Source organism: Pungitius pungitius, chromosome 4, assembly GCF_949316345.1.
Source record: "Pungitius pungitius chromosome 4, fPunPun2.1, whole genome shotgun sequence".
Classification (NCBI taxonomy): Eukaryota; Metazoa; Chordata; class Actinopteri; order Perciformes; family Gasterosteidae; genus Pungitius; species Pungitius pungitius.
The window spans coordinates 14,184,552-14,212,304 of NC_084903.1; the positions used below are offsets into that span (position 1 = coordinate 14,184,552).

The 27,753-nt window shown below is 42.8% G+C and overlaps 4 protein-coding genes across 4 annotated transcripts; 3 read left to right on the plus strand and 1 right to left on the minus strand.

Moving 5' to 3' along the window:
* Nucleotides 1-275: 275 nt before the first annotated feature.
* Nucleotides 276-4,441, minus strand: si:ch211-122f10.4 (cathepsin A-like). The gene is made up of 11 exons (XM_037448305.2): nt 3,934-4,441; nt 3,728-3,839; nt 3,503-3,640; nt 3,258-3,416; nt 2,474-2,565; nt 2,276-2,360; nt 2,033-2,185; nt 1,797-1,942; nt 1,161-1,323; nt 976-1,065; nt 276-890 (listed from the first exon to the last, which is right to left on the minus strand). The coding sequence occupies exons 1-11, from the start codon at nt 4,101-4,103 to the stop codon at nt 807-809; spliced, it is 1,392 nt and encodes a 463-aa protein (XP_037304202.2). The 5' UTR covers nt 4,104-4,441; the 3' UTR covers nt 276-806.
* Nucleotides 4,442-4,870: 429 nt separating this feature from the next.
* Nucleotides 4,871-8,262, plus strand: LOC119194181 (transcription factor E2F5-like). The gene is made up of 10 exons (XM_037448332.2): nt 4,871-5,092; nt 5,564-5,732; nt 6,031-6,140; nt 6,249-6,404; nt 6,552-6,595; nt 6,893-6,957; nt 7,036-7,324; nt 7,687-7,734; nt 7,835-7,879; nt 8,055-8,262. The coding sequence occupies exons 2-10, from the start codon at nt 5,574-5,576 to the stop codon at nt 8,156-8,158; spliced, it is 1,020 nt and encodes a 339-aa protein (XP_037304229.2). The 5' UTR covers nt 4,871-5,092; nt 5,564-5,573; the 3' UTR covers nt 8,159-8,262.
* A 762-nt stretch (nt 8,263-9,024) lies between these two features.
* On the plus strand, nt 9,025-12,777 carry gas8 (growth arrest-specific 8). Its single transcript, XM_037448120.2, has 11 exons — nt 9,025-9,133; nt 9,339-9,434; nt 9,992-10,189; nt 10,495-10,695; nt 10,829-10,883; nt 10,968-11,170; nt 11,339-11,491; nt 11,638-11,718; nt 11,870-12,079; nt 12,162-12,227; nt 12,329-12,777. The coding sequence occupies exons 1-11, from the start codon at nt 9,131-9,133 to the stop codon at nt 12,392-12,394; spliced, it is 1,332 nt and encodes a 443-aa protein (XP_037304017.2). The 5' UTR covers nt 9,025-9,130; the 3' UTR covers nt 12,395-12,777.
* Nucleotides 12,778-15,597: 2,820 nt separating this feature from the next.
* On the plus strand, nt 15,598-27,467 carry LOC119195746 (stereocilin). Its single transcript, XM_037450951.2, has 28 exons — nt 15,598-16,465; nt 17,068-17,092; nt 17,200-17,779; nt 17,887-18,774; nt 18,868-18,930; nt 19,024-19,149; nt 19,335-19,501; nt 19,589-19,775; nt 19,870-19,985; nt 20,255-20,387; nt 20,488-20,670; nt 21,153-21,191; nt 21,268-21,444; nt 21,765-21,914; nt 22,826-22,884; nt 23,040-23,163; nt 23,261-23,343; nt 23,429-23,564; nt 23,983-24,185; nt 24,510-24,600; nt 24,704-24,875; nt 24,981-25,150; nt 25,365-25,520; nt 25,648-25,790; nt 26,024-26,172; nt 26,403-26,500; nt 27,054-27,201; nt 27,358-27,467. The coding sequence occupies exons 1-28, from the start codon at nt 15,598-15,600 to the stop codon at nt 27,435-27,437; spliced, it is 5,514 nt and encodes a 1,837-aa protein (XP_037306848.2). The 3' UTR covers nt 27,438-27,467.
* The last annotated feature ends 286 nt before the right edge of the window (nt 27,468-27,753 follow it).

Sequence of the window (27,753 nt, forward strand, 5' to 3'; positions counted from 1 at the left end):
TTACCGTTACCATATATTTAAGCAGAAATTAGATGAAAATAACAATGCTTGCTGTGAGAGCACACAAAACTTTCATTAAAATGTCTTGTTGGAATACAAATTGATATAATTTATGTTTTTGGTGGTGCAGAAAAGGGTTTATCTGGTCATTGGTGAATGCATTTATGATTTCTGTTACTGATTTATTAGGCTACAGACCAAGGTTGTAGAGGTTTTCCCCCCCATGGCATTTAATTACTGTGACAATAAAAAAATCACATGTCCCTGTTTTACCAGAGAAAGTTGCTCTACAAACGTGAATTTCCTGAATGCTTCAATGGAATAATGTGTTATTTCAATAATCTACTATGAAGGTATGTGAATAAATGGCATGTATTGTGATGCTGACAGTTCAAAACATTTAATAAAAGACAAATAAAAGTAAAGTTTGTCTGGATTGAGGCAGTTTTTCATTCAAGTTTGGAACAATCAACATTTATCCCTGGCACACTTGTGCTTAACATGTCATTAAAAAAACACCAGGATACAGCTGTACATCAGTGCCACATGAAAATCGTTTGAGATCCTCAGAAATGAACACAGTATAAAAAGGCTGTAAATTCCTCAAAGTTGGCACTCGAATAGTTCATTCATATAATGTGATGCAGAGGAAAGCCAACAACAAATATGTCTCCATTCAAATACTCAACACACTTCACAATAAAAAGAACAGTCTTTCCCTTAAAAAATCCTCTTCCCAAAGAAAAATGTCCCATCGAACAAGTGATGAGTGCAGGTTTGTTCCATGCAGCAGCCTCCATCCGGGCTCAGTAGGAGCCGTTCGTGATGAAAGACTGGAACATGTGGAAGGCTGGACCTGGAGCCCACTGAGGAACCATGTGACCTGCACCCTGAAACAGACGACAGCAGCAGCATTACCCTGTGATGCAACCCCACCATCGTCGTGAGACAGGACACCAAGCACACCGGGCTTACCTTGACTGTCAGGAAAGTGATGTTTCCAAACTGCTCGTAGAAACCAGCAATCTGGTTGTCGTGGAGCCAAGCCTGGTACTTAGTGGTTGCCTGAGAAACAACGTCCATTTATAGTAGTATCAAGAGGTCCATCTGCGTGTAGTTTGATATTTTTTATGATCTTTGCTAAAATGAAGGTTAACTACCTCCAGGCCGAGGTGTTCCACGAACCAATGGCCCCCGAGGAAGTTGCAGGCCATGTCGGTGTCTCCGTTGTAGACGAGCGCACGCAGACCCAAGGAGAGCAGTTTCAGGTACACATCCTTTACGGTCGGGTACAGGTTGCGGTATTGATCCCCGACGTCATCGCTATCAGTAAAGAAAAGGCTCAGAGTCCATAGCGATCATGGTTAACGTGTTCCAAACCGTCTACCTAGCTCTGCACAGAAGACGGGGTCATGGCCTGAGCTACAACACCCGGGGAGCTGCCTCCATCATGTTAACATTTGTGGCTTGTTGTGAAGCTTTTCAAATAGTGGACGCACTGACGTGACATCTGGTACATCAATAAATGCACGCCCCCTCATAATTAATAGAAATATATTTTTGGTGACCCCATGACTTTTCACCTTTTTAGTTTATAGCGTATTTGATAAACCTGTGGAAGAATTTATACCCTCTTCTAGTAGCATTTAGTACAAAGCACCGCTGTATTTGTATGTTTGTTCTTTAAAAAAAAACAAAAAAAAACAATTCAATGTTCACAGGGAACAACAACATCAAGTCACAGCTCCCATCGATTTCATTTGTAAGGTGCCATGAATTGTTTAGCTGGAAGTCACCTGCAGATGTCCCATGGTGGGAGTGTGTCTGGAATGTGCAGAGCTTTCCTCACGTCGCCTCTATTCAGCCAGTTCAGCTGAGCTGTGCTGTTGATGCAAGGCGGGACTTCACGCAGAGACGGGAAGGGAGACGCTCCACCTAAAAACTTTGTCAAAAAGATTATGATTATTATTATTATTGCGACAAGACAATAAGAATAGCTCGACGCACATGAACATGGGCGAGCAGCACTCACCTTGTGTGAGTGTGGATGTTTCCTGAGGTTCGTAAACAGGTGGCTCATGGTCCTCTGGTAGCCTCTGTGGAATTGTCTGCCACCCTCGCAGTCCAGGTAAAGGGCATACTCATTCAGTCCACTATTATACACAATACCAAAGGCCATATTCACCTGAAAGGAGACATGGACCAAGTAAAACCAGAGTCACCAGGTAGCACCAGAAATGCCCAGGAGACTTGTAATGAAATGGTGTCTACGCACCATCGTGTTGCACTGCTTCGAGCTGGTGTTGTAGAAATTACAGGTCCCTTTGTCACAGCAATTTATGTTCAGATCCCGCCACAAACTGCACATAAAACATAGCTTCACAATGACATCCACACGCATGTCGTGTGCATCGTTGCTCAATGAACCAGAGGAACCATCTAGCATTTGATGGCATTGCAAAGCACCACTTACTCTTCTCCAAACAGGCCGTGGTAGTAACCAAAGTAGATCAAACTTTGGTCATTGAGGTCATAGCTGCTCAGACCATTTCCCACTGAAAAGCCCTAAAAACCAAAAATGAATGAAAGATAGTTGTTAACATTTAAAATACATGTTGGTGTCTTTACTGCAAAAGGATTTTCTGAGGGACAGAAAATAACAGTTTGATATTCCTCAAACTGCATTGTGGTGGCGGTACGGATACTGAGCAGGTGGTGGTGCTGAGGAGCAAAGCGTTTGAAACTCAAGAGAACTTTGCACCAGAAGTGGATGAAGTATTCCACTACAGGAGTAAAAGCAGCTACACAACCAAGAGGTGAGTGTAGAAATACTTGGTTACAAGTAAGTCATACCTGTAAAGTTTTAATTATGTAATAGTAGAAAAGTGTGACTATTAACATACACTTAAGATACAAAATGTCTGATAATGCAGAATGGACTATTTCAACCCTTTTTTATCATTGCATTATATTTATGAATGGATTCATTCTGAACTTGGGATAGGTGGGCTAAAGTTGACCACTTAATTTAGAGCTTGTGAATTCTATTAATCTTGTCTGGTGCATTTGATGAATAGCTATTGTTTCTTTTAATCTGAATCGTAACTGATTGAGTAGTCAGATAAAGGTAAACAAACACTAAAATGTAGAGCAGTTACTCACAGTGGAAATACTGAGGTAAGTACCTCATAATTATACACACTTTAGTAAATGTATTCTAGATACCTTCGACCACTGCTGTGCATGAAGCTTCTTACCTTGAAGTTGATTTGGGCATCTCCAGTAGCCACACGCAGGCTCAGGGTGGGTGCATACACTCCACCATAACTTTCCCCAAAGATGAAGAACTCATTTTGAGTGAAATTTGGAAATTTGGCAAAAAAACTCTGCAGGGCTTTGTAATTATCATCAGCAACCTAAGAGAACAACATGTAAAATGAAAAAAAGCATTTCTAGATGGGTCCATTATTTCTAAAAGTAGCCAGTCAGTCACTGAACTCACCTGGTCATCATCGGTGGCATACTTTTTGTCATCAGAGTAGGAATATCCCACTCCTGCAGGAGATTCTAGATACAGCACATTGGCAATTTTGTTCCAGCTGAACGTGTTCTCGTACACTGTGGCCCCGTTGTCATTTACCTGGAAAAGTCCACAATGCCTAGTGGGTCAAACGTATCATTGGGTGCAGCGCGCCTGTGGTTTTGTGCACAAAGTCATCCTGCTCACGTGAAACGGTCCGTTCTCCGACAGGAATCCGTCCAGCGAGCTGCAGCCCGGGCCTCCATTCAGCCACAGCACCAGGGGGTCTTTAACCGGGTCCCTCTGAGACGTCACAAACCTGCCGGAGAGCCCACGACCCGCTTTGGTTAAAGACGGGGACAGAGAAACAGGACCTACCTGGGCCGCATGGAGGGTGCAGTCACCGCTCTTACCAATAGTGGAGAAAGGTCCCGGGCCGTGCCTGGAGGTGACCCGACCACTGTCGATAGTTGGGTTTGAACGACATACCCGGCAGGTGGGTCACCTCGTCGGGGGCGTACTGAGCCCGGGAGACGAGCTGAAAGGCGGCCAGCGAGCACACGAACAAACCGGCTGCGAACATCGCTGCGATTTACCCACTTGTGTTTTTTGAATGCGACAGAAGAAGTGGGTTCCGTACAGCCACTTCCTCCAAAGGCAGCTGCGGGTAAACGAGACCAGCCGGAAAGTCATGTGACTGCTACTGTGAGCCATGTGACCGGCGCCTGACAACGGGGCTCAGATATATATTTGAGACTTGAGTCATCGTCGTTGTTTTGTAATGCAACATTTGGGAATCCTAAAAACCTCTTGTTGAAAGGATTCCCGGTAAAACTGGAGGAACATAATTTTACTAAAGCAGTACGAAATGACCATAACAGGCAAGTTACGGTCACTTTAAACAAAAGGGAAAAAATGTCAGTGAAATAGCCAAGACACACTAGTCTTGGTGTGTGGGAGACATATGAAATCAAGAATTAAGTTAACGTGCGTTCTATTATGCACTAACTTTAACTTGTCCAATCATTTTACTGAGAGAAGATCACATTGTGGTGGCCCGAAAGTTAGGCTTTTATTGTGAAGGCAGATATAACCGTTGCAGTGGGGGAAGGAACACCAATGCAGACGGTACATTACTCAGTTTACGTCGGCGTTTAAACTGTGGATACTTTTACCTACCAACTAAAATGTGAATATCAATTCAAAATATATATATGTAAATACTGTAGCGTGTCTTAAGTTCCTAAATGTGTATATGGTTCTGATTACTTACTCCGTTACTTGGGCCAGGGCTGGGGTCCCGCCCTTTCCGGGGTAATGTGTGTAGTTTTTGGGGAACACAGGAAGTGGGAATTGCGGGGAGTTGTGGGAAGTTGTAGTTCTTACTGGGGTGTAAAAAAACGGGTGTTTTTGGATGGCGTGGCTGTGGCCGACAACAGTCCACAATAAACCCGAGTAATAATAAACTGGCTCTTTATTGTACGTTACAATACTTTCAGTTGTCGTGGTCAAGCCTGCTTAGTGACGTCGGCAGCAACTCTTTAACTTTACGCTGGTCTCGAGACCATCCACGTGAGTCAAACACCATTGTTCTCACATATTCCCTGGAGGTCATGTGCGTTAGATGGCCTGTTCGTATATTTGTTTAAGCGCTTTTTGAACAATGAGCAGTTACGCAATAAATCAAACGCGTTGAAACAACAGTAGAGTTAACGCTAGCTATGAAAGGGGGAAAGTAATCGTTGGGTTCCGGTACTTTTCACAATAAATCTAGGTAAAGAGAGAAACTCCGATTAAGGTAGAGTGGATAAGTTACGTGATATATAAATATATATTAATTTATTACGAAAACAGTTTTGCTGTCAAGCTTTGGTGTTTTTCAAAACTATAAACAACTACAAGTAATGGCTGAGATAGGAAACCCACATACTTTATTTTATTTTGAAGAAACAATTTTTCTGTTTGTGTGATGCGGGTTCTCTGCAGCTCATTCAAACATCATAGAACACGAAACTTCAGGGGATTCATCTGATCTCCTCTCAGGTTCAGGACAATGGACCGTGAAGGCATCGCAGATAGTCCAGACGAGGAGAGCCCCTCGCCAGACAAGATCCCCAAAAATCAGAGAAGTCTGAAGAGCCTTCACATGCTCGCCACGAGGTTTGTGGGGTTGCTACAAGAGGCTGAAAACGGCTTGCTGGACCTGAAAGACGTAAGTGAGCTGTGCTCGGCACAATGAACACTGATCATACCACTGGACTTGTATCATTATATTTGGACAATGAGTAAAATGACATGTCATAGCAACAGAGCGCTTTCAAATATGATAAGTGATCACAAGTTAAACTTTTCAAATGTATTAGAAGTGATATGGTTGGCGCTTATTTAGGTTTTGACCCCTGACTGTGTTAGTATAGTTGGCTGTGACACCTACATCGTTAAGTAAACCGTACTTATCAAAGGGTAAGAACTAGGAGGCTAAATTATTTAACAAATAAATATTGTTTCAGGCTGTTAGGCTGTTGGCTGTGGGTAAAAAAAGGCGTATCTACGACATCACAAACGTTTTGGAGGGCGTTGGTCTGATTGTGAAAATCTCCAAGAGCATGGTTAAGTGGAAGTAAGTCATTATTTATTTAATTTTTTAATTTTGCCCTGTGTGCACGCATCTGAACATTGGTTTAAAATTTTAGGATGCAATACAATATAACCATTTCTATTCTTCAAGTGGCGCAGTGCTAGGAGAACATGCTTTCAGGCTAACCAACAGAGTGATTGAGCTGAGGGCAGAGCTGAAGGACTTGGAGCAAAAGGAAAGTATGTTAGACCTGCAGAAATTCTGGGTTGAACAGAGCACCACGAGCACAAAAGAAGACTGCAATGAATATCCTTTTTACAAAGACGTAGCAGAGAGTGCTGCAATTGAATTTGTTTGAAACATGTTTTGTTGAAAACTGGTATTGAGAAGTGGGACATTATGTTGAGCAGTTTTTAATGTGGTATTTCAAGATTAACTTTGACTGGAATCAACTCTGACCTACGTGAATCATGACGACATCTGCAACTGTTTTAGCGGTACGTTTCATATATTTCTGTGTTCAGTCTTGTGTCCGCATATTTTCCACAGAGCATATCATTCAAAAAGAAGGGTGATGAGAATCATACACACCTTTGCCCTGTTTTTTGACAAAATCCAAGCACATTTCCCGCTTGCAGCTTTTGAGTTGCACTGATTGATGCATCTGTATAAAACCTCCAGAGATTCAAGACTAAAAATCATCATTCTCCTAAAATGTTTCATTTTGTTCTTTGTATGTGACAAAGAGGAAGAAGTGATTGTTTGTACGTATTTTCATTCTATTTTTTCTTCAGGCGATACTCTCTTGGCAGTACAAGCGCCACGTGGGACACAACTAGACGTGCCGATTCCCAAAGCTGTAAGTTCCCCATCACTGTGACCTAGTGTGGTTTTTCTTTGCTCTCTTGGTTTAGTATGTGCATACTTCTTCTTTCAGGTCCAGAACTGCCCAGCAAAGTACCAGATCTATCTGAAAAGCATCAATGGGCCGATAGATGTTGTACTTCTCAACAAACTCACTGTTGACTCCGTTCCTGTCGTACTGCCAGTCCCACCGTCCAAAGAACTTTTACGGAACGCCAAATATGCAATGTCCACTTCAGATGAGACCGAAAGCAGTAATAAACATGCCGCCAAGTCTCGAAGGATGATCATGGAGGACATGCTGCACCTACAGTCGTCGTCACGTTCAAACACTGAGCCTAACCCAACGGATGCATCTGAATGTGAGCACTTGAGTTAGTACATTTCCTGAGGTGTGTTTTTCATTGAAATACTCAATTTTGGCTTGAACTTGACCCCTTGCACATTAAGATGAAAAATAATTTCTTTATAAATGTATTCATAGCATTGATCAATTGTGGAACAACGTTCCTCTAGGGAATTGGCTTTTTACTGTTCACCCTCTGACCTCAGAGGGATAAAAGACGGAAGTGGACTTCTTCCATCATAGAATGAAGCAAACAGTCAGGAAATCAGTTTTATATCCTATGATTCTGCAATGTCTATCTCTGTTAGCTTGATCATTTCCTGCATACTAACACAATCCTGTTTTCTTATTTTTTAAATTGATGTATATTCTTTCCAGTGCGAGATTTATCAAAAGAACTGCAGGACCTACTACGCCCAACCAAAGGTTTACCCTTGTTTTACCTTGTGTCTGAATTATTGATGTTATTTACAATCATATTAGTTTGACCTTTTACTGGCGTATAATGTATCCCTGTGTTTTGTAGCAATGATGAATGCAGAGCAGCTCAAGAATCTTTTAGCCTCAGAAGGTAACTGTACTTTAATACAGTTAGTTGTTTTTTACTTTTATTTACTTGTTGTCCAAAGTGTTTTGGTTTTACTAATTTCTTGAATGTTTAACATACTTAGTAAAAAATCTTTCTGATTCCTGATTTTCTGACTATATATAATCATATTGATAATTGTATTCATGTTTGCTTCAAGGTTTTTCTCCCCTCCGTCGATCTTCAATCCCATCTGATCCAGAATACATTCACACTCTGGATGAGAGTGAAGGCCTCTCTGACATCGCCATGCACAATGTCTAACTGAAATGTACATAATTGTCTGTTTTTTTTTAATGATTACTATAAATAATAAATGAAATAAAAGCTTTTGAATATTATATCTACCTGATTCATGTACTGTGAAGCAACAATTATTTAAAGAATTTGCACTTTTCTACAGTCCAACACAAACAAAAGTAGTATTTACCTAGGGAACACGCACGTCTGCATTAAAACGTAAAGATCCATACAATCTTTGGTGTTATTTTTTTAAGCCTGGATGTCTTGAGAGAATTCAAATGTTGTCACTTGCACTGCATGCACACACTTAAAAGCACAGACCGAGTTAGGACATGAGGGGTCGCATTAAGGACAGAGTGGTATACACATATTATTTAGTATATGTACATTTTTGCACAATAATTTAATATTTTGAGTGAGGAAAATTTCTGTACAGCTCCATTTTGACTTTTGTCTTAGTACCCAGAAATTGTGGCATCGATTCCAAGTCTGATTCCTAGCTTGTGTTTGTAGATTTTGACTTGATTGTATACCAAAGATCAACATGGATAGGTGCATTTTGCCCAATAAATGCCAAACACTGTTCAATAAATTAAGCCTAGTAAAAGCTCCCACGGACAACGGATGGATCTAGCACTGTGTTTACATCTGGTGCAATGCATGTGTTGGACACAGTCCCTAAATAAACAGGTAATTACAAAATACCCTTAAGTACGGAGGGAATATTACTACTGTAAACAACGTGAAGTAGGCTACTGTTGCGTTGTCGTAGTAGGAGCAGCACTTCCACCACTCATGGTGGCGTTTCACTTGCTCGCGCACGGTCACGCGCACGGCCCCCTCCTGGAGGTGCTTGACCATGTGTCGGCCGCTTCGTCCTGTCGCCACGGCAACGCATGTTTGAAAGCGGAGGCTCGCTCCAGACCTCTCCCGGTGCTAGCTAGCGTCTCTCAAGTTGGGCCGTCCTTCAGTATCCTATGATTCAGATATACGATGGTGAGCGAAGCGTTTAAAAAAAAAAATCATTTCACGAAGTTCATTTTTTTGTTAACTTTAAACGTTAATCGTGGTTTGCGCTTCTCATGCGTTGCATTAGCGTTACGTGTCACGGGAGGCCGACTTTTGTGTTGCTGCCCCTCCAAATTAACAATATTAAAGAAACACGCTGATTTGATGTTATATTTTGTTGACTTTTTTGCAGCCACCCAAAGGCAAAGGCTCAAGTAAAAAGCCCCCAAAGGCAAGAACGCCCACCCTGATAGATGGATTTACCAAGGAGGAGCTGTCCAAGGAGCAGGTAGGAGATTAAGTAGGATGTGTGTCTGAGTGTGTGGAGGGGTGCTTGAATATTTTATGTCAGGGCAAAAGAAAATGTTCCTTTTCAAAACCATTTGTCCATTTAATGGGTATTCCAGCAAGTTGGTTTTGCGCTAACTGTCCCTTGGGGGGACTCCCCGGGGACAGGTTTATATGAGAAGGGTCAAAATCAGCCTGAGATATCTCAACTTTGGGTTCATCGAATGGGCAAAGCTGTTTTGATATAATGATGATTCTAGAATGAAATACACATGAATATGAGATCTTCAAAAAGTGCAACTTGAATCAAATCCCGTTATTTTTCCGAAGCTTACTAATACTTTACTAAGCAATATGAAGCTTATTTTTAGAAAATACGCAGTCCGGGTTTGTAGAATCTGTAACGATTCCCAGACTTTCCTCCAGAGCCACAGACAACATTATGCATTGACATTTACAATGGGTGTGATGTCCCTTTAGGACAAATGCAATTGGCTACATGTTTATCTAGATTGTCTGGATGATATGCTCACACTAAAACACCCTGTTGTATTTCAGCTGGAAGAGCACATCATGCGCCTTCGAGAGCAGCTGGACAGAGAGAGGGAAGAGAGAAACTACTTTCAGCTGGAGAGGGACAAGATCCACACATTTTGGGAAATCACTGACAGTAAACTAGAGGAGGTCAAGGCTGAAAAGAAGAACTTTGATAAGGACATGGAGGAGGATGAGGGGCGCCACCAAGTAGAGATCAAGGTATGGTTGATACACATGTATTTCAGTTACGTTTGAACTTCACCCAAATTCCACTGCTACATTTTTTTCTACATCTCTTTTTTATGCCATTATACTCTGGAACAGGTAAGAAGGATCTTTTACCGCAGTCAATAGATACATTTTAAATACAATTCACGGTGCATCCATAGTTTCTTTAATGGCATGTACAGGTCGTCCTCTCAACTATTTAAGCATTTTTTGGTATTTAAGTAAACATTATCCATTCGCAGATATAAGGGCTAAATCAATGTTGTATTGCATGTTTTATCATTTTGTTCCACCAGGTGTTTAAGCAGAAGATGAAGCACCTCCTGTGTGAGCACCAGAACGCAGTCTCTGAGTTGAAAGCACATGGCTTAGTCTCCAAACAGCTAGTGCAGAAAAAACAAGAACAGTTACAGACTGAGCTTCACAAGGAAATGAGGGACGTCATCGTCGACATGCAAGAGCTCAACAATGAAAACCTTGTCAAGGAGCTTGAATTGGTTTGTAGTGCATAGTATTTCATCTCTACACTTACAGAGGACTCACGTGGACTCACTGTGTCCCTTCGTCTTGATATAATTCCTCAATTGAGCGTTAATGCTGAAAACAACACTTTGGCTTTTATCTTAATAGAAACATGAGGAAGAAATGACTCTAATAATTTCCCGGGGGGAGAAGCAAAATGCAGGTAAAGAACTAATATCATTTGAATTTGAATTCAACACTGTGCGATCAAATGATCAAAACCAGTTTTGTGTCGCTATTTGAGTAGAAATGAAGGCAGAACATAGTAAAAAGTTGGAGCTGCTACAACAACAGCTGGACAACTTTAGAACAAACTTCACCTGTGAGACAGAAGATCAGTGGAACAGCTACATCAGCACTCTAATGGAAGACCACAACAAAGCGATCATTGAAATTGAGGTCGCTATTCCTCGCATAAAACGGGCTGTTGAGGAGAACAGTTTACTCAAGGTAGAAGTGCTCCCATTCACACATATTTCACATATTTTGTTTACACCTGCAACACTATTACATTTATTTATTATTGTTGATATATATGTTGATTTTGTTTTTTGCAATTAAAAATGCCTATGATACTTCCCCCCCCCCCACGTGACTGGTTGTATTGGCTACTCTCAGAAAAGCGTTGATGAAATGATGGAAACGCAGGAGGATGACAGCCACCTGGTCTGTATAGTGCTTGAGAACCAACATCTGGTCCAGGTTTGGTCAGAAGTCGAAGAGGAGAACAAGAAATTAGAGAGACAACTGCGATTCTCTTCATTGGAAAAGGTTGTTTCTGTATTTGAGAATATTATATTTAAGTTTGTGATTGAAACTTTGTACACTCACATTAATTGCCGTGCCTTAATTGCTCCTGACATGCAGCATGCTACACATGGGTACAAGGTCAAATTGTTACACTGTTTTTTTAACAGGTTGACAGTGAAAAGATTACAAAAAAGAAGCTGGATGAACTGAAACAGGATAATGAGGCACTGGAACAGAAATTTCGCAAGGTAATTGCTCGGATGGAGTCGCACCGTATACCATGTTGCTCGGATGTGGGCTTGTTTTCATGTAAACCCGATGTGGCCAAATGCTTGTTTACTTTTCAGTAAATGGGTGAATGTTTCCGCACTTATTTTTTTCTGCCTACATGTTGCACAGCTTCAGCTAGAAATAAATGAGCTGTACAAGACGTCCACTCAGAATATCCAGCAGGCGCAGCAAAAAGCAGATAGGAAGAGCATGCAGCTGGAGGGGAAGCTGAAAGACCTGACAGACGGCCTGGAGGAGACGCAGGCTCAGCTCCTCTCTGTGTTTTCTGCCTCTAACATGGACCAAACTGCTCTCCATGGGGTCACTAACACAATTGAGGTGAATTTTATTTTAAATAATTATGGATTTTGTAAACTGCCTCCGGTACAAAAACCAAGAAAAATCATGTTTATGCTTGTAGAAAAATCTGGACTCAACTAATAAATCCATCAGGAACTTGGAGTGTAAAAAAGCTCAGCTCGCTCAGGTTAGTTTGTTTGCTTCCTAGAAGTGTCGTGCATTAGGCAAATTAATGATGATGTTAATTACATTTTTGTAGTAATATTTTTGTACTTGTGTGTCCGTCAGGTCCGTAAGGATTTGCTGCTGACCTATAAAGCTTTGTGTGGAGAAGCTCTGTGTAAAACCATTTGAGATCTTCCGCTAACAGGGAAAAGTCTGAAAGAGAATTTGGGTTTGCTCCAAAACGACATGCAATGAATCCACAGACTGATCCTATTACAGTCAATCTCACTTTCATGGCATGCAGCTTATATTTTCCTTTGATATACAGTGAATGTGTTACCTGTCTTCATCTTGTTTTTAAGAATATACATTTTGGGGTAATAATTATAAGGGACGAAACATATTTTTGATTTGCTGTGTCTGAATATATATTAAGGTGTATAAATACAAAAATTAACCTAGTATTAAACAACTTTGTTTTAAAAGAAGCTTGGCTTGGTACAATATTGACTGACAGAGTTTAAATTAAATTCTTTAAATTACTTTTTGTACTCCATCATAGCTGTTTTTTATCTCTATTATTTGCACGCTCGGTTCAAAGAGTCATTAAAGAGGAAATGACATCATGCTTTTTACGGTATTCTAGTCTTAGCTCCATTTGAACTAAATATGTATGTACTGTGTTTGGATTCAGAAGGAATACTTTCTGTTATTCTCAGCTGAAGTGCTGAAATAGTAAATTAGTTGACAATTCAATCATAATACGGGCTGCTCTGTGACAGTGAGACACGTCTGACTGTTAGAATGCTGTTTTCAGTGATAAGAGAGCCACGCATGACTTTTTAAAACCTAGCACTAGTATTTCCATCATATAATATGATATTTTAGAATCATCTTCAGCAAACCAGCGGAAAACCAGCTCTGTTTAGGATTATTGTGCAATCTGTCTGTATTTAAAAAGGGTTATGTTTATACTGTTTCACATGTCTGTGGGCTACATGATGGCGACTGTTGCGTTGATGTCGCACTGGACAACTATATTGGTGGTCATTCAAGGTCACATTCAGGGACACATATACAAAAATTGTATTAGCTAAAACATTCCTTTGTGTAAAAAGTGAGAACTGATAATACTGCTGTTGAGGAAGGCAGTAAAGGCTTTTAAACATCAAATATTGCTAAATACAATCTAACTTGATTAATAGTGTGTGCTTGACACCAGAGAGTAAGAGGCACATTTTATCTCGACTTTTCTTGTTAAATTGAATGGAAAAAAAATCAAATTGCTGTAAGGTTTGTTATTTTCACGTTAGTTAACAATAAAACGTTGTTTAAGTGGAGTGCCGTTGTGTCATTGTTGCAATTAAACGATTAAAATATACAAAATAAATCAATTTTTCAGCTTCTAAATGATGGCAAATAGTCTCATTTCAGGTGAAATTTGAGGTATTTATCATTGTATATTTTCATCGGAAGATGGGGCTATAAATTGGCCTCGAACCAACTATTCCAATCTGAACAGCTAGTTTCACCAGCTGATTGCCTGCATGAGTTTCCACCAGAGAGAGAGGACATATGGGGTGGATCCGGTTTCTCATTGAATATTCCTGTGGTGAATCGAGCCCTGTTGCACTGAGTGATCGCTGTTCCCTGTGGTATCAATAATACACGAGGAGGATATTGTCCCAGTGCAGGCCACGGTATCATACTGCTGAGGCAAGTGGAGGGAGGGGGGTCCTTTCACTCGGCCCTCTTGGGTTTCAGGGCCCGCAGACAGTGGTCTGACTCTGGGGAGCCGGCTGCAGTGCCCTTGCACAGGGCTCAATTGTAAGTCGGCCTGACCCAGGGATAAATGTATCCAAACAGTGACAGCCTGCACATTCTCTGCTGTCCCGGCCCGGTTGGTAAGACTACACCCCCGAACAAACCCAGAGTCACAAGATGGGTCCCAGCTGAGAGACAGCTCGAGAATGGGATGGATATCCTGGGAGTGATTAACATGATCCAGATTTTCACCTTGATTTAGCACCTATTGCTTCCTGTGACCTTCCTGTAGCCTGATGAGGCAACTTACTGTACTGGGAACACACAAACCACATTGCTGCACATCTTGACTCAAGCAGTGGCCTTAAAGATGGAGTGACGTGTCCTGTTTCAAGGGATTGTGTTCACCAAACACTAACCGCCTCTCTCTCTCTCTCTCTCTTTCCTGCCCATTGTCATAGAAAATGAATAAACAACCCATATATCAACTATGTATAACACATGAGACATGAAGCAACAACCCTAAAGACCAGAGACAAGAAAGCACAAACCCCAAAAAACAAAGCGCAGAGAGAGAGAGAGAGAGAGAGAGAGAGATAGAGAGATAGAGAAAGAGAGAGAGAGAGAGAGAAAGAGAAAGAGAGAGAGAGAGAGAGAGAGAGAGAGAGAGAGAGGTAGCAGGTGGGAGGGGTACAGGAGGAAAGTGAATGGTAAAGAAAGTCGGAGTAAGGGTGAAACAGAGAGGGCCACTTAGAAAGAGGTCACAGTGTTTTGGATGAGTGAAAGATGCTGGTGGAAGTTTGAAAGGATACTTAAATGGATTATAACAGTTGGTGAGTTTTTTTTATTTTCTTCCTATTATTCTTGTCAAACTGTGATCTATTTAAGAACTGTGTGTGTGTGAGAATATCTTAACTCATCTCCATAACTTTACTTCGGTCACTCTATCCAACAACACACAGACCTGTTGTAGCCTGCGTCACTGATTATGAGAAACACATTACTGATACCAGTAAGTCGAGGTTGAATATTCCCTCTCATTTGAGATACCCTACTCAACTGAGACACTTTACTCCTTGAGTCTACTCCATTGCATGAATTGAAAAAAGAAAACTTTTTGTGTGTAATCAATAGGAAAAACAACAAAACGATGGGACACAACTGTGTCACGGTGCATGCTGCCATGAGATGAAGATGGCAGAAAAAGGGCCAGCAATGGCCACTCTAGCATTCACAGGCATCATAGTTTGTGCTTTTTTACTGGGACAGGGATCTCCCGAGAAGACAGGTGAGTGCACCTAATAAAACATGTCTTCTGTGTTTCATACACAATGCTTGCTTTAGCTGTCTCTTATGGGACTCTTTCAGGAGGCGGTAAAGAGGACCAGAGGGACGCCATTCTTAGGGAGATCATTTCAAAATGGAGTACAGCAAGTGGCTGGAACTCTCAGAAATCTCCTCCAGAACCACACGAGGACCAGTCCGTGACTTCTTGGGTGAGGAATATCGTGGGTAGCCTAAAATCCCTCGGCGTACTCCCCAAAAAGAACCTGCCTTCATTAAACAAGCCAATTGACAGGCACCGTCTGTCCGGCTTCCTCTACAACATCTCTCTGTACCTCCAAGAGATGGGCGCTGAGCTCGAGGAGGCACCGGCAAACGAGGAGCAGCTGTGGGAAAAGGTGCTGCACTACGTCCTCCAGTCCGAGGGGAGTGGTGCCCTGAACCAGTGGAACGGCCGCGGCCCGCCTCGACCCAGCCTCAGAGTGCAGGACTGGTTTTTGTCCCTGAGGGGAAGCCCTCACTGGGACTGGTTTCTGGGGCTGCTGCAGAGTCTGATCAGTCTGTCAGAGCGTCAGTCCCACAGGCCTCTCTGGACCTTCTTATCTCAGAACTGGAGGACGGTGAGCGCCGTGTTCGAAGCTGCCCTTCAGGCTCTGCTCAGCGGGACCTATGGTCAGGCCAGTGCCGGCCTGCAGGGCTTCATCTGTGCTCTAAAAGGCCGTAGTGACTGTGCCTTCAGCGTAAGCTGGCTGCAGCAGCTGCTACGTTTCCTTGAAACACGCAGCTGGAAGCCTGTTGTAAGTTTACACCCAGCAGGGGAAGGTGCTGAACACAGCAGGAGCTCGAGTGTATTCGGACGTCTAAGGCCCTTCAGCTTGCCCCCAGAGGCCATGAGTCAGCTTAAGATGTCTGGAAATGCATCTCAGGCAGGTGCGATGTCCGGTGATGATGGTCCAGACTCCATGCAAAGCCTCCTGCTGCATGCGTTATCTCGTTCAGGCGGAGGAGAGCGAGGTGGCCATTTGGCGCAGAAGAACGTGGCTCTGGTGCAGGGTTTGGATGGGCTGAGGAGGGGGTTCCTGCACAGGGTGGGTAGTTCTGTCTATGGTAACCTGAGGAAGAAAGTGTCACGAGTTACTATGGCGCTGCTCGATGATGTCAGCAGCCTGGTGGATGTACCACAGCCCAATGCTAGGGGCCGATGCTCCGTTGGTGAGTATGTGTAGCTAGTTATGAAAGTCCTTCAATTGTAATTTACACGGCAGGTGCTGCTGTATGTTGATGTACTTTTACATTTTAAATAATCTTCAGTGTCAGTCTCAGAGGAAAAACCTTTTTTTTTAAATTGGTGAATCTTTTTGAACAAAAGCTATGCCTGTCCAGATGAATAAGAAATAGCAACATATCCGGCATTTGACATATTATTTTAATCAATTAGTTAGTATCAGTATAAGTTAAATCAAATTCCAGTTAGTATACAATTGGATCTGTATTTTTTCCCCTGCATGTTTTAGCCCCTTTTAGACTCGTATGCACAAGTCTGTCCCTGGTTTCACCTGAAAGCTACACAAGAGACAGTGACTGACACTGCTTTAAAGTCTTTATAATCATCCTCGCCGTTGAAAGCATCTGTTGTTAGCCCAGCTAATCTCTTTATCCTCTCATTGATGCCAGTAACATTATATCTTGTGCATTGTTAGCCCAGCTACTCTATACACCAGGCATGGTTGTGAACTGCAGAACCAGTTGCTTTATCCCCTGCTCTTTCCCTTTGATTTTCTGTTAATATTTGTTTTTCATTTGTCTTTTTCAAGGTGACCTTAGACAGCTCATCCTATGGTAAAGTATTTTAAAATTCTATTTGATTGCAGTCTGAATATATGACATCTGACACTTCATCAGCCGAACAAGTTTTAATTTCTGCCATTGTTTCCATGCACATTAAGGGGGATTAGACATAATGTGACCTGGAACACGCAGGTTTTGGGCTCGCAGGGTTTCCCGAGCTCACTCCCATTCCTGACCTGCCCCTCCACTGAAGCAGATGAACTAAGATTGCTGCCAACACCGGACAAATCATCCCCAAAAGAAAGCCCCTCTTTACGAAAAATCTCCAAAATAAAAACGCTTCATGACCTTCCTACCAAACCTCATCCCCCCCAGCTAAACCAGCCCCAAGCAGGGAGGATGAGAGCGAGCGCTGACCGTCAGACAGAAATTGAGTATTTGACTTCAGTTGAAATCCTGGAGGCAGCGTGCAACGAATCCATCCCGGGCCTGACAGGCGTTTCCAACTTCACGGTTTTCCTGTACTGTAAACTGTTTGAAGGGGAGAACGGGTCAGTGGATCCTGCAGAGGCCCAGATGGGCCTTGACCTGCATGCCACATGCTCGGATGCAGCTTGGTACCTGTCTGCTGCTGAGGAGGACTTCCTTTGGATTCATGTCTGCAGCGAGTTCTTCGCCCATGAATTCAACAACACGGTTTGCGCCAACTCCTCTTTCTGGCTGCAGAGAGCACAACAGGTAATACAAACTTTTTCTTTGCTAAATGTCTGTGGCTTTGAGGCACAGTGAGGCTCTCACTTTATTACTCATAATTTCTCCTTTTTCATTTTGACTAATATTTTCAGGGTGCAGTGGCAAAGGACTACCATTTTTTAAACCTGACAAGTATCAATGACCTATGTGTGCAGCTGACAGGTGAGGCGATAGAAAATCCGGTACTCGACGACAACTGTGCAGTGCAGTTGGGCCAAGGGTTGCTAAGTGCTGACGCTTTCAGGCACTGCTTCCTGCCCAACACCTCCATGCTGGTTTCAGCTGTGTGCGGGGGACAGTCCCCTGACTCGCTCCACACCTCTACAGAGGGCAGCTGGGCATCATTGTACTGCTCCAAAATCCACAACTCCTCACGCGTTGACGCCGTCGACGAGACCTGTCAGTACAGGGCGTGGGCCGTGCATCACTTCACCAACTTCACCCTCCTGGAGCTCTGTGAGCAGACACACGGCTTGAGAGAGTACATTTGTCACAATGCCACGCTCTTCAATCGACTGGCAAGAGCAATGCCTCAGCTTGCCGATATCTGTGCTGATCTGCAGGCGGAACTGGAAGGCAGGAAGTGCCTACTGCAGAGGTTCTTTGACATGCTCCCAGCTCCGTATGAATTTGACACGTCGCAGCTGTGTGTGGACCCGGCGCCAATGCTGGTGGAAGTTCTACACAAGCTGAGTGTGTGCGAGGTGGAGGGAGGGGAGCGTGAGGGTTTTTTAGTGGCGCTGGGATACGTGTTACGTGTCCTGGACCTCATGGTTGGCCTCTCTTCGGGCCTGGATGAGGGGGAGAGAGAAGCCAGACAAGGTCTGGGTCAGGCTATCCTCCTTTCCAGTCTCCTTGACAACACCTCCTGGGCCACGCTGCAACCAGAGGCCTCCACGAGTGTCCTGCACACCGTGGGAGTCTTTCTCCGCAGAGAGCAGAACGCCACTCTAAAAGAGGATCTACTGAGCTGCTTCAGCGTAAGATAGCTCCCTGGCACCTTCACGCACTCTCTCACACACACTGAGTAAAGAGTAACTTGTTTTTTTGTTCATTCTGGTTCTGTTCATCAGCCTGTCTTGTGGGATCTCATCCAACTGGATGACAACTCATCAGCTCTGAGGTTTCTGCTGCAGGTAGTTGTCTGTGCAGCTACGTTCCAATGTCAACTCCAACAACAGATCAGCTCACTGAACTTTGTATTCAAGTGATTTGCTTAATCTCAACAGGAATATCTCCAGATGCCAAGAGACAGCATTCGCACACTAGTGATGTCTGCTGAAAAAGATGCTGTTAAGAGATTTCTCTCACATATGCATCAGAGTTGGGACAAGCTACAGGTTGAAACGGACCAGGTTGGTTTTCAAACTCTCAACAAAACACAGAGTGGACTATTATTGACACTCCATATGAAGCTAATTGTGCAGGGTTAACTCCCTTTGTGGACTGCAATCATGATGCATATCTTATTTGCAGAGTTAAAGAGGGCCAAATGAAATACAAATCACCTTTGGTTCCGCTCTTTTGTTTTCTCTGTCAGGCCTCTCAAAAAGAGTTGCAGGCCATGGAAACAATGACTGCTGCTTTCATCCATAAATTCCCCCGGGTGACCCCAGAATTGTTTGTGGACCTTTCTCAGTTCATCCCCTACATGTCAGTCTCAGACATCATGAGCTTCCCAGCCTCCCTGATAGTCAACGACAGTGTGTGAGTCCCTGACCCAAGAAACAGTTACATATCATTTTTGATACATCTTATAGTCCTGATCGAACACGCTTTTGAGTTACTCTTCAGGTTGACGGCCATTCGGGACCACAGCTCAGAGATGAAGTCACTGCAGAAAAAGGCGTTTGTAAAAAGACTCCTGCAATCAAGTGTGGTGGGTGATGTCCCTACATGGCCACCATACTTTCTCAGTTCCATCCTCCCTCTTCTGCCTTACCTGCCGGTCAGTCATTTTCAGCAGCTCACGTCACAACAGGTACAAATTACATGAATGCTTTATCTTTCTCAGTCATTTTCGACAAACTCGGGTGAACATTCGTAGTCAACATTTGATCTGTTGTCTCGTTTAGCTTACTCCTCTGGTAGAGTTGCTAGGCAACGGCAGTCTGGATGGTGTAAGAGGGCGCCATGTGCTCCGGACTCTCTACAGCAGGCAGCAGAATCTGACCAGGGAAAACATACTGAGGTGGGATTGAGATACTTTGTGTTTTTGTATGTTTGTCTTTATATTTTATCAATGAAGTCACATTTAGAAGTAAGTGACATGATGGACAGTATTCCAATATGTTTCATCAGTGACGGCTCATATTCAGAGCTGGCAGTGGGTGTTCATTTGTATTTGTGTTTGTCGAAGGTTTAAAAACTAAACATATATTTTTTCTCCTGTTGACATTCTCTGTCTACTATTAAAAAAAAAAAAAAGAGACACAAGTGACATCAGATGTGGTTTTGCAGGTTAGGGGTCCTTGCATGTTACCTGGACCCCGTGGAGCTGGGGTCATTTCTTCAGGACTCGGCCGTGTCCTCGGCTCTCTGGCAGCAGCTGGCTCAGTGCATGTCCAAGGGGCTCATCAGTACCTCTGGCAGGGTAAGCAGCACGGGTTCTTTAGTCCTTTGCTGAACATGTGCTTCAAACTACTTCAAACATCTTGAATGTCTTTTTCTTTTTAATTGTGTTCCATGGACAGCTGTCCTCTTGGTTGATACCAGTCGTCGAGACCCTGAACGTCAGCAGCATGACTCCCCACGAGCTGTCCACCCTCAGCGGACTCTTCCCTCAGTTAAGAGCTTCCTTCCTGCTGTCATTTCCCTCACAGTTACTCATGGAAATCCTCTCACAGCCGGGGTCACAGAGACATCCTCCTGCACAGGTTAGCAGGGAGATTTATTTTCTTTGTGACTTCTTGTCATTCTTGTTCTTGGTGAAGTTGATAAATAGTACCTTAGTAGACGTTAGTTGACTGCAGGTTTCCAACGTGAACTTGAATGTATAAAGATTAATAGTATTTCCCTTAAACTTCTAAATTTGATTTAAAAAAGATGCTAGATGTAACTATGATGCAGAACAGATCTGCAGACACAGAAAAAGAAGTGAAAAAAAGAAAACCTAAATGACAATTATGGATTTACTTTTTCCACTAGTCTCGAAATGAACGTGTTATGAAAACAAAACATCCCAAAACGTCAAAATTGACCAGTGCGTTATGAACAATGTTTATGCCTGAGGTGTCTCGCCTTAATTAACTTCCAAGTCTCCAGAGATAAGAAGAAGAGGATAAACATTGTGTGAAAATATGACCAAATGTGAATATAAAACGCCTGTACATTTTTATATGGATGTGTGTTTCCTCAGGCTTTTCAAATGTTATCCAAGATTTCAAAGGACACCTCTGTAAGTAAATGTTTTTAAAATAATTTGTTAATTTCAACCAATTGCACTTTAATCACCGTGTTGCTCTCCCTGTCAGCTCACCGTGGAGACACTATGCAGACTGAAGACATTACTCTCTGGCCTCTCTTCTGCTGTGCTCAAAGACCTGCACTGGTCTGAGATCAGTGAAGCTGAACACTGCCAGTGCTGGAAGATGTTGCTAACTGAGCTGCAGCCCGCTCACAGAGCCATGATATACAATGCAATGCAGGAGGTGACAATGTGATAATCTCCATACAACACTTCTCTTATCTTTTCATCCCTTGTTACAATCACCTGTGGCTCATCATGTTACCACACGATGAGTAAATTGACATAATAGAGGTGCATAGGGTCGTATTTTTCAAATACAAATACAACTTGCCTCTTGAAAAAACAAAAGAACGGTGGCCTGAGATACATTGATTCAATCCAGTGTAAATGCAGCTAATCCTAGTGGTTTCATAATGTGTTTATTTGACCCATTCATTTACAATCTCATTGTGTCTGTCAAGGTTAAAAGCTGTAACTTACAGTGTTTTTGTGTGTCAACAGACTCTGCACATATACTTGCAGAATATCACCCAGCGGGCACACTGTCTATTACCGTTCATCCCTCTGAGGAAGCTGACAGAAATTTTAGATGGCAAAACAATCCTGAGAAATGTCAGCCTGTACAGAGACATACGCTGGTCAACACAGCAGGTGCACATTTCCCTTTAACCTACCTTTGTGTGCTATTTCACACCGCATTGATGTGACAACAACAGGTTGGCAGTCCTCTGACAAAAGAAGAAATGTTGCCAGCTCCGGTCCCATTAATCTGCAACTCATTGGACATGGTTCAAACGATCCTTTCAGGATATTAATACTCCTCACGCATCAGCTGCCATCAAGCTAATTAGTTTGGATGTAGTACAATGGTGTGGAGGAGTGTAGCATAAATTAATAATGGCTCCCTTAAAGGGATTTTGTCACGGCGGAGTGTGTTTCACCTCCAGTTCTTGGCCTAACAAGACCTCTGTCAAATCAATGAAGAATGCTCTTTTGGTCACTAGATGCACTTAACTTTATTGTGACACATGATAAAAAATCTACTTAAATGAACAAAAAGTGACCGTGTTATTTGTTCAAAATTGCTAAAATTCAGTCAGTTTGGGTAATCAATTACTTATCAGAGGGATTTTGTGTTTAGCCTGAAATTAATGCTACTTCACGCATAAGATAGTGTATTTAATGTGGTACAGTCGTATCGGTGAGATAACACCAGTGTTGTATTCCACTCAGTACGGTGGGGATTCACTCTGAAACTGAGCGCAAATGCTTTTCGATTATACAAAAAAGTGTCACAGTTAATATAAAACACAAGCAAAAAACATGCTGAGATCATTTAGCTTGTCACTCAAGTATCAAATACAGCAACTGTTTTGCTCTAGACCTTTTTTGCTTTTCCTGTGTACTATAATATTGGTCTTATACTTGTTTGAAAGTACACATGTCTAAAGCGGACAAAAACATGCAAAGAAAAAACAGAAAACCCATTTAAAAGTGTACAATTTGATTTAAATGTTACGTCAAATGCCGGGTCTGACGCCATTTCCTTTTCCTCTGGACAGGCTCAGGTTTTGTTCAAAAAGATCCACCAACTTAAAAACCTTACTAGCAAGATGGCAAGGTAAGTAATGTATTGCACCAGAGCATTCACATCTAGGACTTGAATCATAAAGTAATGTTACCTGCAGAAGCAAGGAAAGAAGTAGTCCAAGTCAATTTGAGGTCGGATGCTCCCTCAATGAACGATTGAAATAACAACTTCTCCTTTATTTGTAGTGATCTGGGTCAAATTTCCAGTGGAATGAGTTGTGACTTTCTGAGGCTTTTTAGCAACGATACAAATTTTGCAGAGCTGCTTCAGTTTGTTAGTGAGCAGCCTGGAGGCACGAGACCTGCTCTGGTGAGGACCGAATGCATGTTGGTTTGTCAGTTCAATCACTTTTACAAAATCAAGTTTCATTCTAAGAAGTTCAGATTTGTTTTGGTTGTGGTACCAGCGAAAATGTATCATAGAGGAATTGAGGCAACAACCTGAAATGAACCTCAGTGCTTTGAGCCCCGGGTTTGCAGCAACGCTACCGTGAGTATCTCACTAATAAGCGGAAAATATGTCAGAGTTTATCCGAAGTGATCCACATTCACACCAATGCTCTGCTCTTTTCTAGCGTGACGATGATAGAGGAACTCTCCAATGCATCCTTCAGGGCCATTCTGGACCACATTCAGACACACTTTGCTGATTTCCTGAGAATGCCTCATTACAAGCAGACTAATTTAGCTGAGAGAGCTCTAACTGAGCTGGTAAAGCATCAACATGAACTATTCAAATACTGCCCTTACTACCTCCCCTGCATTTACTGCATATTCATACATGAGTTGCAGGGCTTGACACATTATGTTATTCAGGTAGAACGGTACGATCAGACATCAATTGGTGAATGCAAATCATAAACAACATTAAGTTTAAACAGAAATCACTGATTTAACCTCAGGGTTATTAAAATGATGAACCAGCACTGTGAGCATTCAGACTAGGAACCCAGAGATGCGATTGCTGGTTAAATGAAATCAGTGGTTGAGTCTGATTGACACATTAATGGGGAGCATCGATTCAGCCCTCTTGAACACACACACACACATACAAAGAGAGAAACAGATTGAGAAAGAGATCCAGAACATAACTTGCCCTGAAGTCATATCATCTCTGACTGCTGTGCAGGGCTCCTTTCGGGCTGAATGGGAGATCGATGGCACCACCCTGGACGTCCTGGGGCCTTTACTGCCTTTCTTGGACCGGGACAGTTTGGCTCTGGTGGACAGAGGAGCGCTGGCTCTGCGGCTGGAGGAGATGAGAACTTTCTGCCTTCCTAAAGAGGCTCTGAGAGATATTAGTGCGCTGTTCACTCAAAAAGACCTGCTCGGGTAAAAAAAAAGAAGAAAAAAACAACATCTGCACTGACACCTGGATCAATAATATGTTTGGAGTTCGTAATTGCCATCATTATTTCTAAAAAGTGATTTTTTTGGCAACAAACAAACAACCATAACAGTTATGATCCACAGAGGAATTAAAAAAGTTACCAATTAAAAAAGATGCATTTAAGTTAAACGTTATTCTGTTATCAACATATTAAGCTAAATGCTCATTCCAGTGTGGTAAAATGACAGCACTGACAATGATAAAATGAGAAACTAGCTTGCATTACGACATGGATCACAGCAGTAATGATTCACGCTGTTTGTCAGGGAGCCATCCCAATGGCAGGTTGGAGATGTGGAACATTTGGGACGGCTGGTGTTTTCTCTCTCAACAAAGCAAATAAACTCCATCCCCCTCGTAAGCATCCAAAGGCATCAACCCAAGCAAATAATTTGTTTTATTACACTTAACTTGATACTTTTTCAGGCATAGCACGATGATACGTGTGTCTCTTGTGCAGTCAGTGCTGAATAGAGACACAGTGGAGCAGGTCCTGCTGGGTCAAAGTCGCTGGGAGGACAGTGTGGTGGGCGGAGTGTGTGTGACTCAGTGTACGGACCTCCAGCGGCAGAGGAGGATGACTCAGAGTCTCGTGCGAGGCATCGTCAAAGCACGGAGCAGGAGGGCAAAAGGTTACATGAATGTTGTATTGTAACTCGTAGTCCTGTTGTCGAACTGTGGGTAATGCTTTGTGTACGTTGCCATGGCCCTGAGTTCACTGCCGTGTCTTTGAGCAGTGCCCGTTCCAAGTTGTGCAGACGTCAGAGGGACGTTTCCATCAGCTTGGACGTCCACTCAGCTCAGCCGTATGTCTCAGGAGGACCTGAACGAGTGTGTCGAGGTCTTCGCTCAGGACGCTTCGATGAGCTCTGAGCAGCGCCGAGCACTGTGGCTGAAACTCAGGAAGGTCAGTAGAACTGTGGAGGTATGAAGGTGTCAAATCCTTCTCTGTTTAGATATTGTTCCGATTAGACATCTCAAATCATTAAAACACAGTTCTTGATGAAACACATTTCACCTGCTGATTTCCAAGAATTTGCCAATCCTTGCTGCCCGGGACACCTAAATAAAACGTGTGTGTTTTGTGGTTGAAACGTGCTGTGGCTCTTCACTCAATCCAGACCTTCGGTCGGGTGAGAGAGCTGAGAGCGGATCAGGTGCTGGCTCTGGGCCCCGTGGTCACTGAGATGGGAGAGAGAGACCTGCAGGATGCCAGTCTAACCGATCCGGGTGTGTTGGCACATCTGGGGACACTGACACACTGGAGCCCTAAAAAGGTTTGCAATTTTTCTCTCTGATGTAAAGTTTAAGGCGAATGAAAGAATCTCCTCCTCAAGACGTTAACTCGTCCAGGAGATTGGTTTAAATTTACCCATCTTTTTTTGTTTTGTTGTTTTTCTACAGACAAGAGCGGTCGTTTTAGGTGTGATGCGTAAACGCAAACTGAAAGTGGAGCAGTTAACAGCGGTTGATCTGGCAACTTTTGGGAACCTGGTGTGTGGTTTCTATCCCTCGGAAATAAAAAGAATGAGCCCCTACAATCTCAGGTCAGTCAAAGATAAATGGCATGGAACCAAAGATGAGGCTTTTATGAATATTTTATGAACGTGTACATGCGGTAATAAGTACACTTTGAAGCTGCCCCCCTCATGCTTTAGGTTTAAATGATTCCACATTCACCTGCTAAGAGAACACATTTCTCAGCAGCACAACTCTCATAAAACATGTTGCGTACTCGCAGAAGAAGACAAAGTCTGAAATACTTTCCCTCCCGCTGCAGTGTGGCTGTCCTGTTCCTGCGGGAGACGTCCCTGCCGTGCACAGAGCAGCAGATGGAGGAGTTGACGAGCCGCTTGTCCAGACCTGAGGCCTTTGGTCCAGTCAGTGCTTGGGGACCAGCAGTTTTTACTGAAATTGGGACGCTGGCAGGTACAGTAGAATGTAATATCCCTGGAGGATGTTGTGCTTTTTTGTGATTAATTGCTTGGTTCTTCAAAGACTGAGGCAGCCGGGACGAGGGCGTGACAGCTTTTGGATGGATAGGTGCAATTAAAAATATCCCTGGGTGTTTCCAACTTCAGGAAAACATTTACACTTCCTGTGATGTGATATAAGGATTGTTCGTTTTCTGACTAGACAGTGTTTGTGTCACTCTGTAGCGGGCTTGGAGGACATGGTGCTTTCAGCCCTGGTTCAAGAACAAGTGGAGGGAATCACCCCGGTAGCCATCGCCCTGATGTCACCAAAAAAGATGGCAGTGAGTTCCAACCATAATTTACTGACCATTCATTCAATTCAATGTTTAGCTTCATGTCAAGTCAATTATTATCATCACCATTGAAACATTGAAACATTTGGCTGAATGATTTGATTTTAACATATCATATTGGAATCAGTAGAAAATGACTGATGGCTGACTTCCATTTGGCTGCCATGTTTCGGGGTCCGGTTGTTGTGCGTGCTGGCTCAGTATCACTCTGTACTCAAGGACCGGGGCAACAACTAAGAGCAGATGTTTTATATATTTTCATTCATAAAATCTTCTGCTTTGTGATTTTCTGAAAGTTTGGTAAATAATGGCATGTATAGCTACCAGATTTTACATTTATTTTCTCAAATGAATCCCCATTGATTTAGTGTTGTTCGCATGTTAACAACAGCCAAGAATTAGGACTTTAAAGTATATGTGAAGACATGTTTTTAAGAAACAGTGCAAAAAGTCTCACAACAAAGCAAGCAGTCTGCCTCCTCTCAAATGACAACGTGTCCCGTGTGAGCATGTCAGTGTGTGTTTGCTGTGTGCCTGTCAGGTGGTGTTCAGTGCAGTGCAGATGTCGTGGCTGAGTGCGGAGCAGGCGTGGGCTGTCACTGACGAGCAGTGGGCACAGCTGGACGCGCAGCAAAAGCACGCCGTTGGACTTGCTCGCTATGAAGGAGACGTTCTTCTGGAGCTCAGAGGTGTGAAAAAAACAAAAAACGAAAATGTAATTTCAATGAGGCTGTTTTAGGTATTTTATGAATAGCATAATTCTATTGTGGTGTCTTGTTTCCACTCACCAATTTTAACATTGTGTTGTTAAGGTGATGACAAACTCTGTTTGTCTGCTTCCATAGGGAGGAACTCGGCTCCATCAGCAGACAGCCTTGCTACATACTCCCTGGCTCTGTGCCTCTTGTTGATGCAACTCATTTAACATGCTAGAACAAATGTAATAGTCCCTTTGACCTCCCTTGGTATCATTATATTTGTATTTCAAATAAATATTTTGAACTGTTCTGTTGGCTTTGTGCATTGGTCCTTTCATTTACGTTGCTCTTCATTGTGCTGTGCTGCACATATTTAACATGTATGTGAGCTTGACAATATGTAAATAACTGTTTGTATTTGAACTATATAGCATATACTTTTATTAGAGTAATCAGAGAAAAGTATGCAATTATTAATTTGTATTTGACAGATGGCTTTTTAAACTCTACGAGATATGTGAGAAAACGAGAAAAATGAGATGA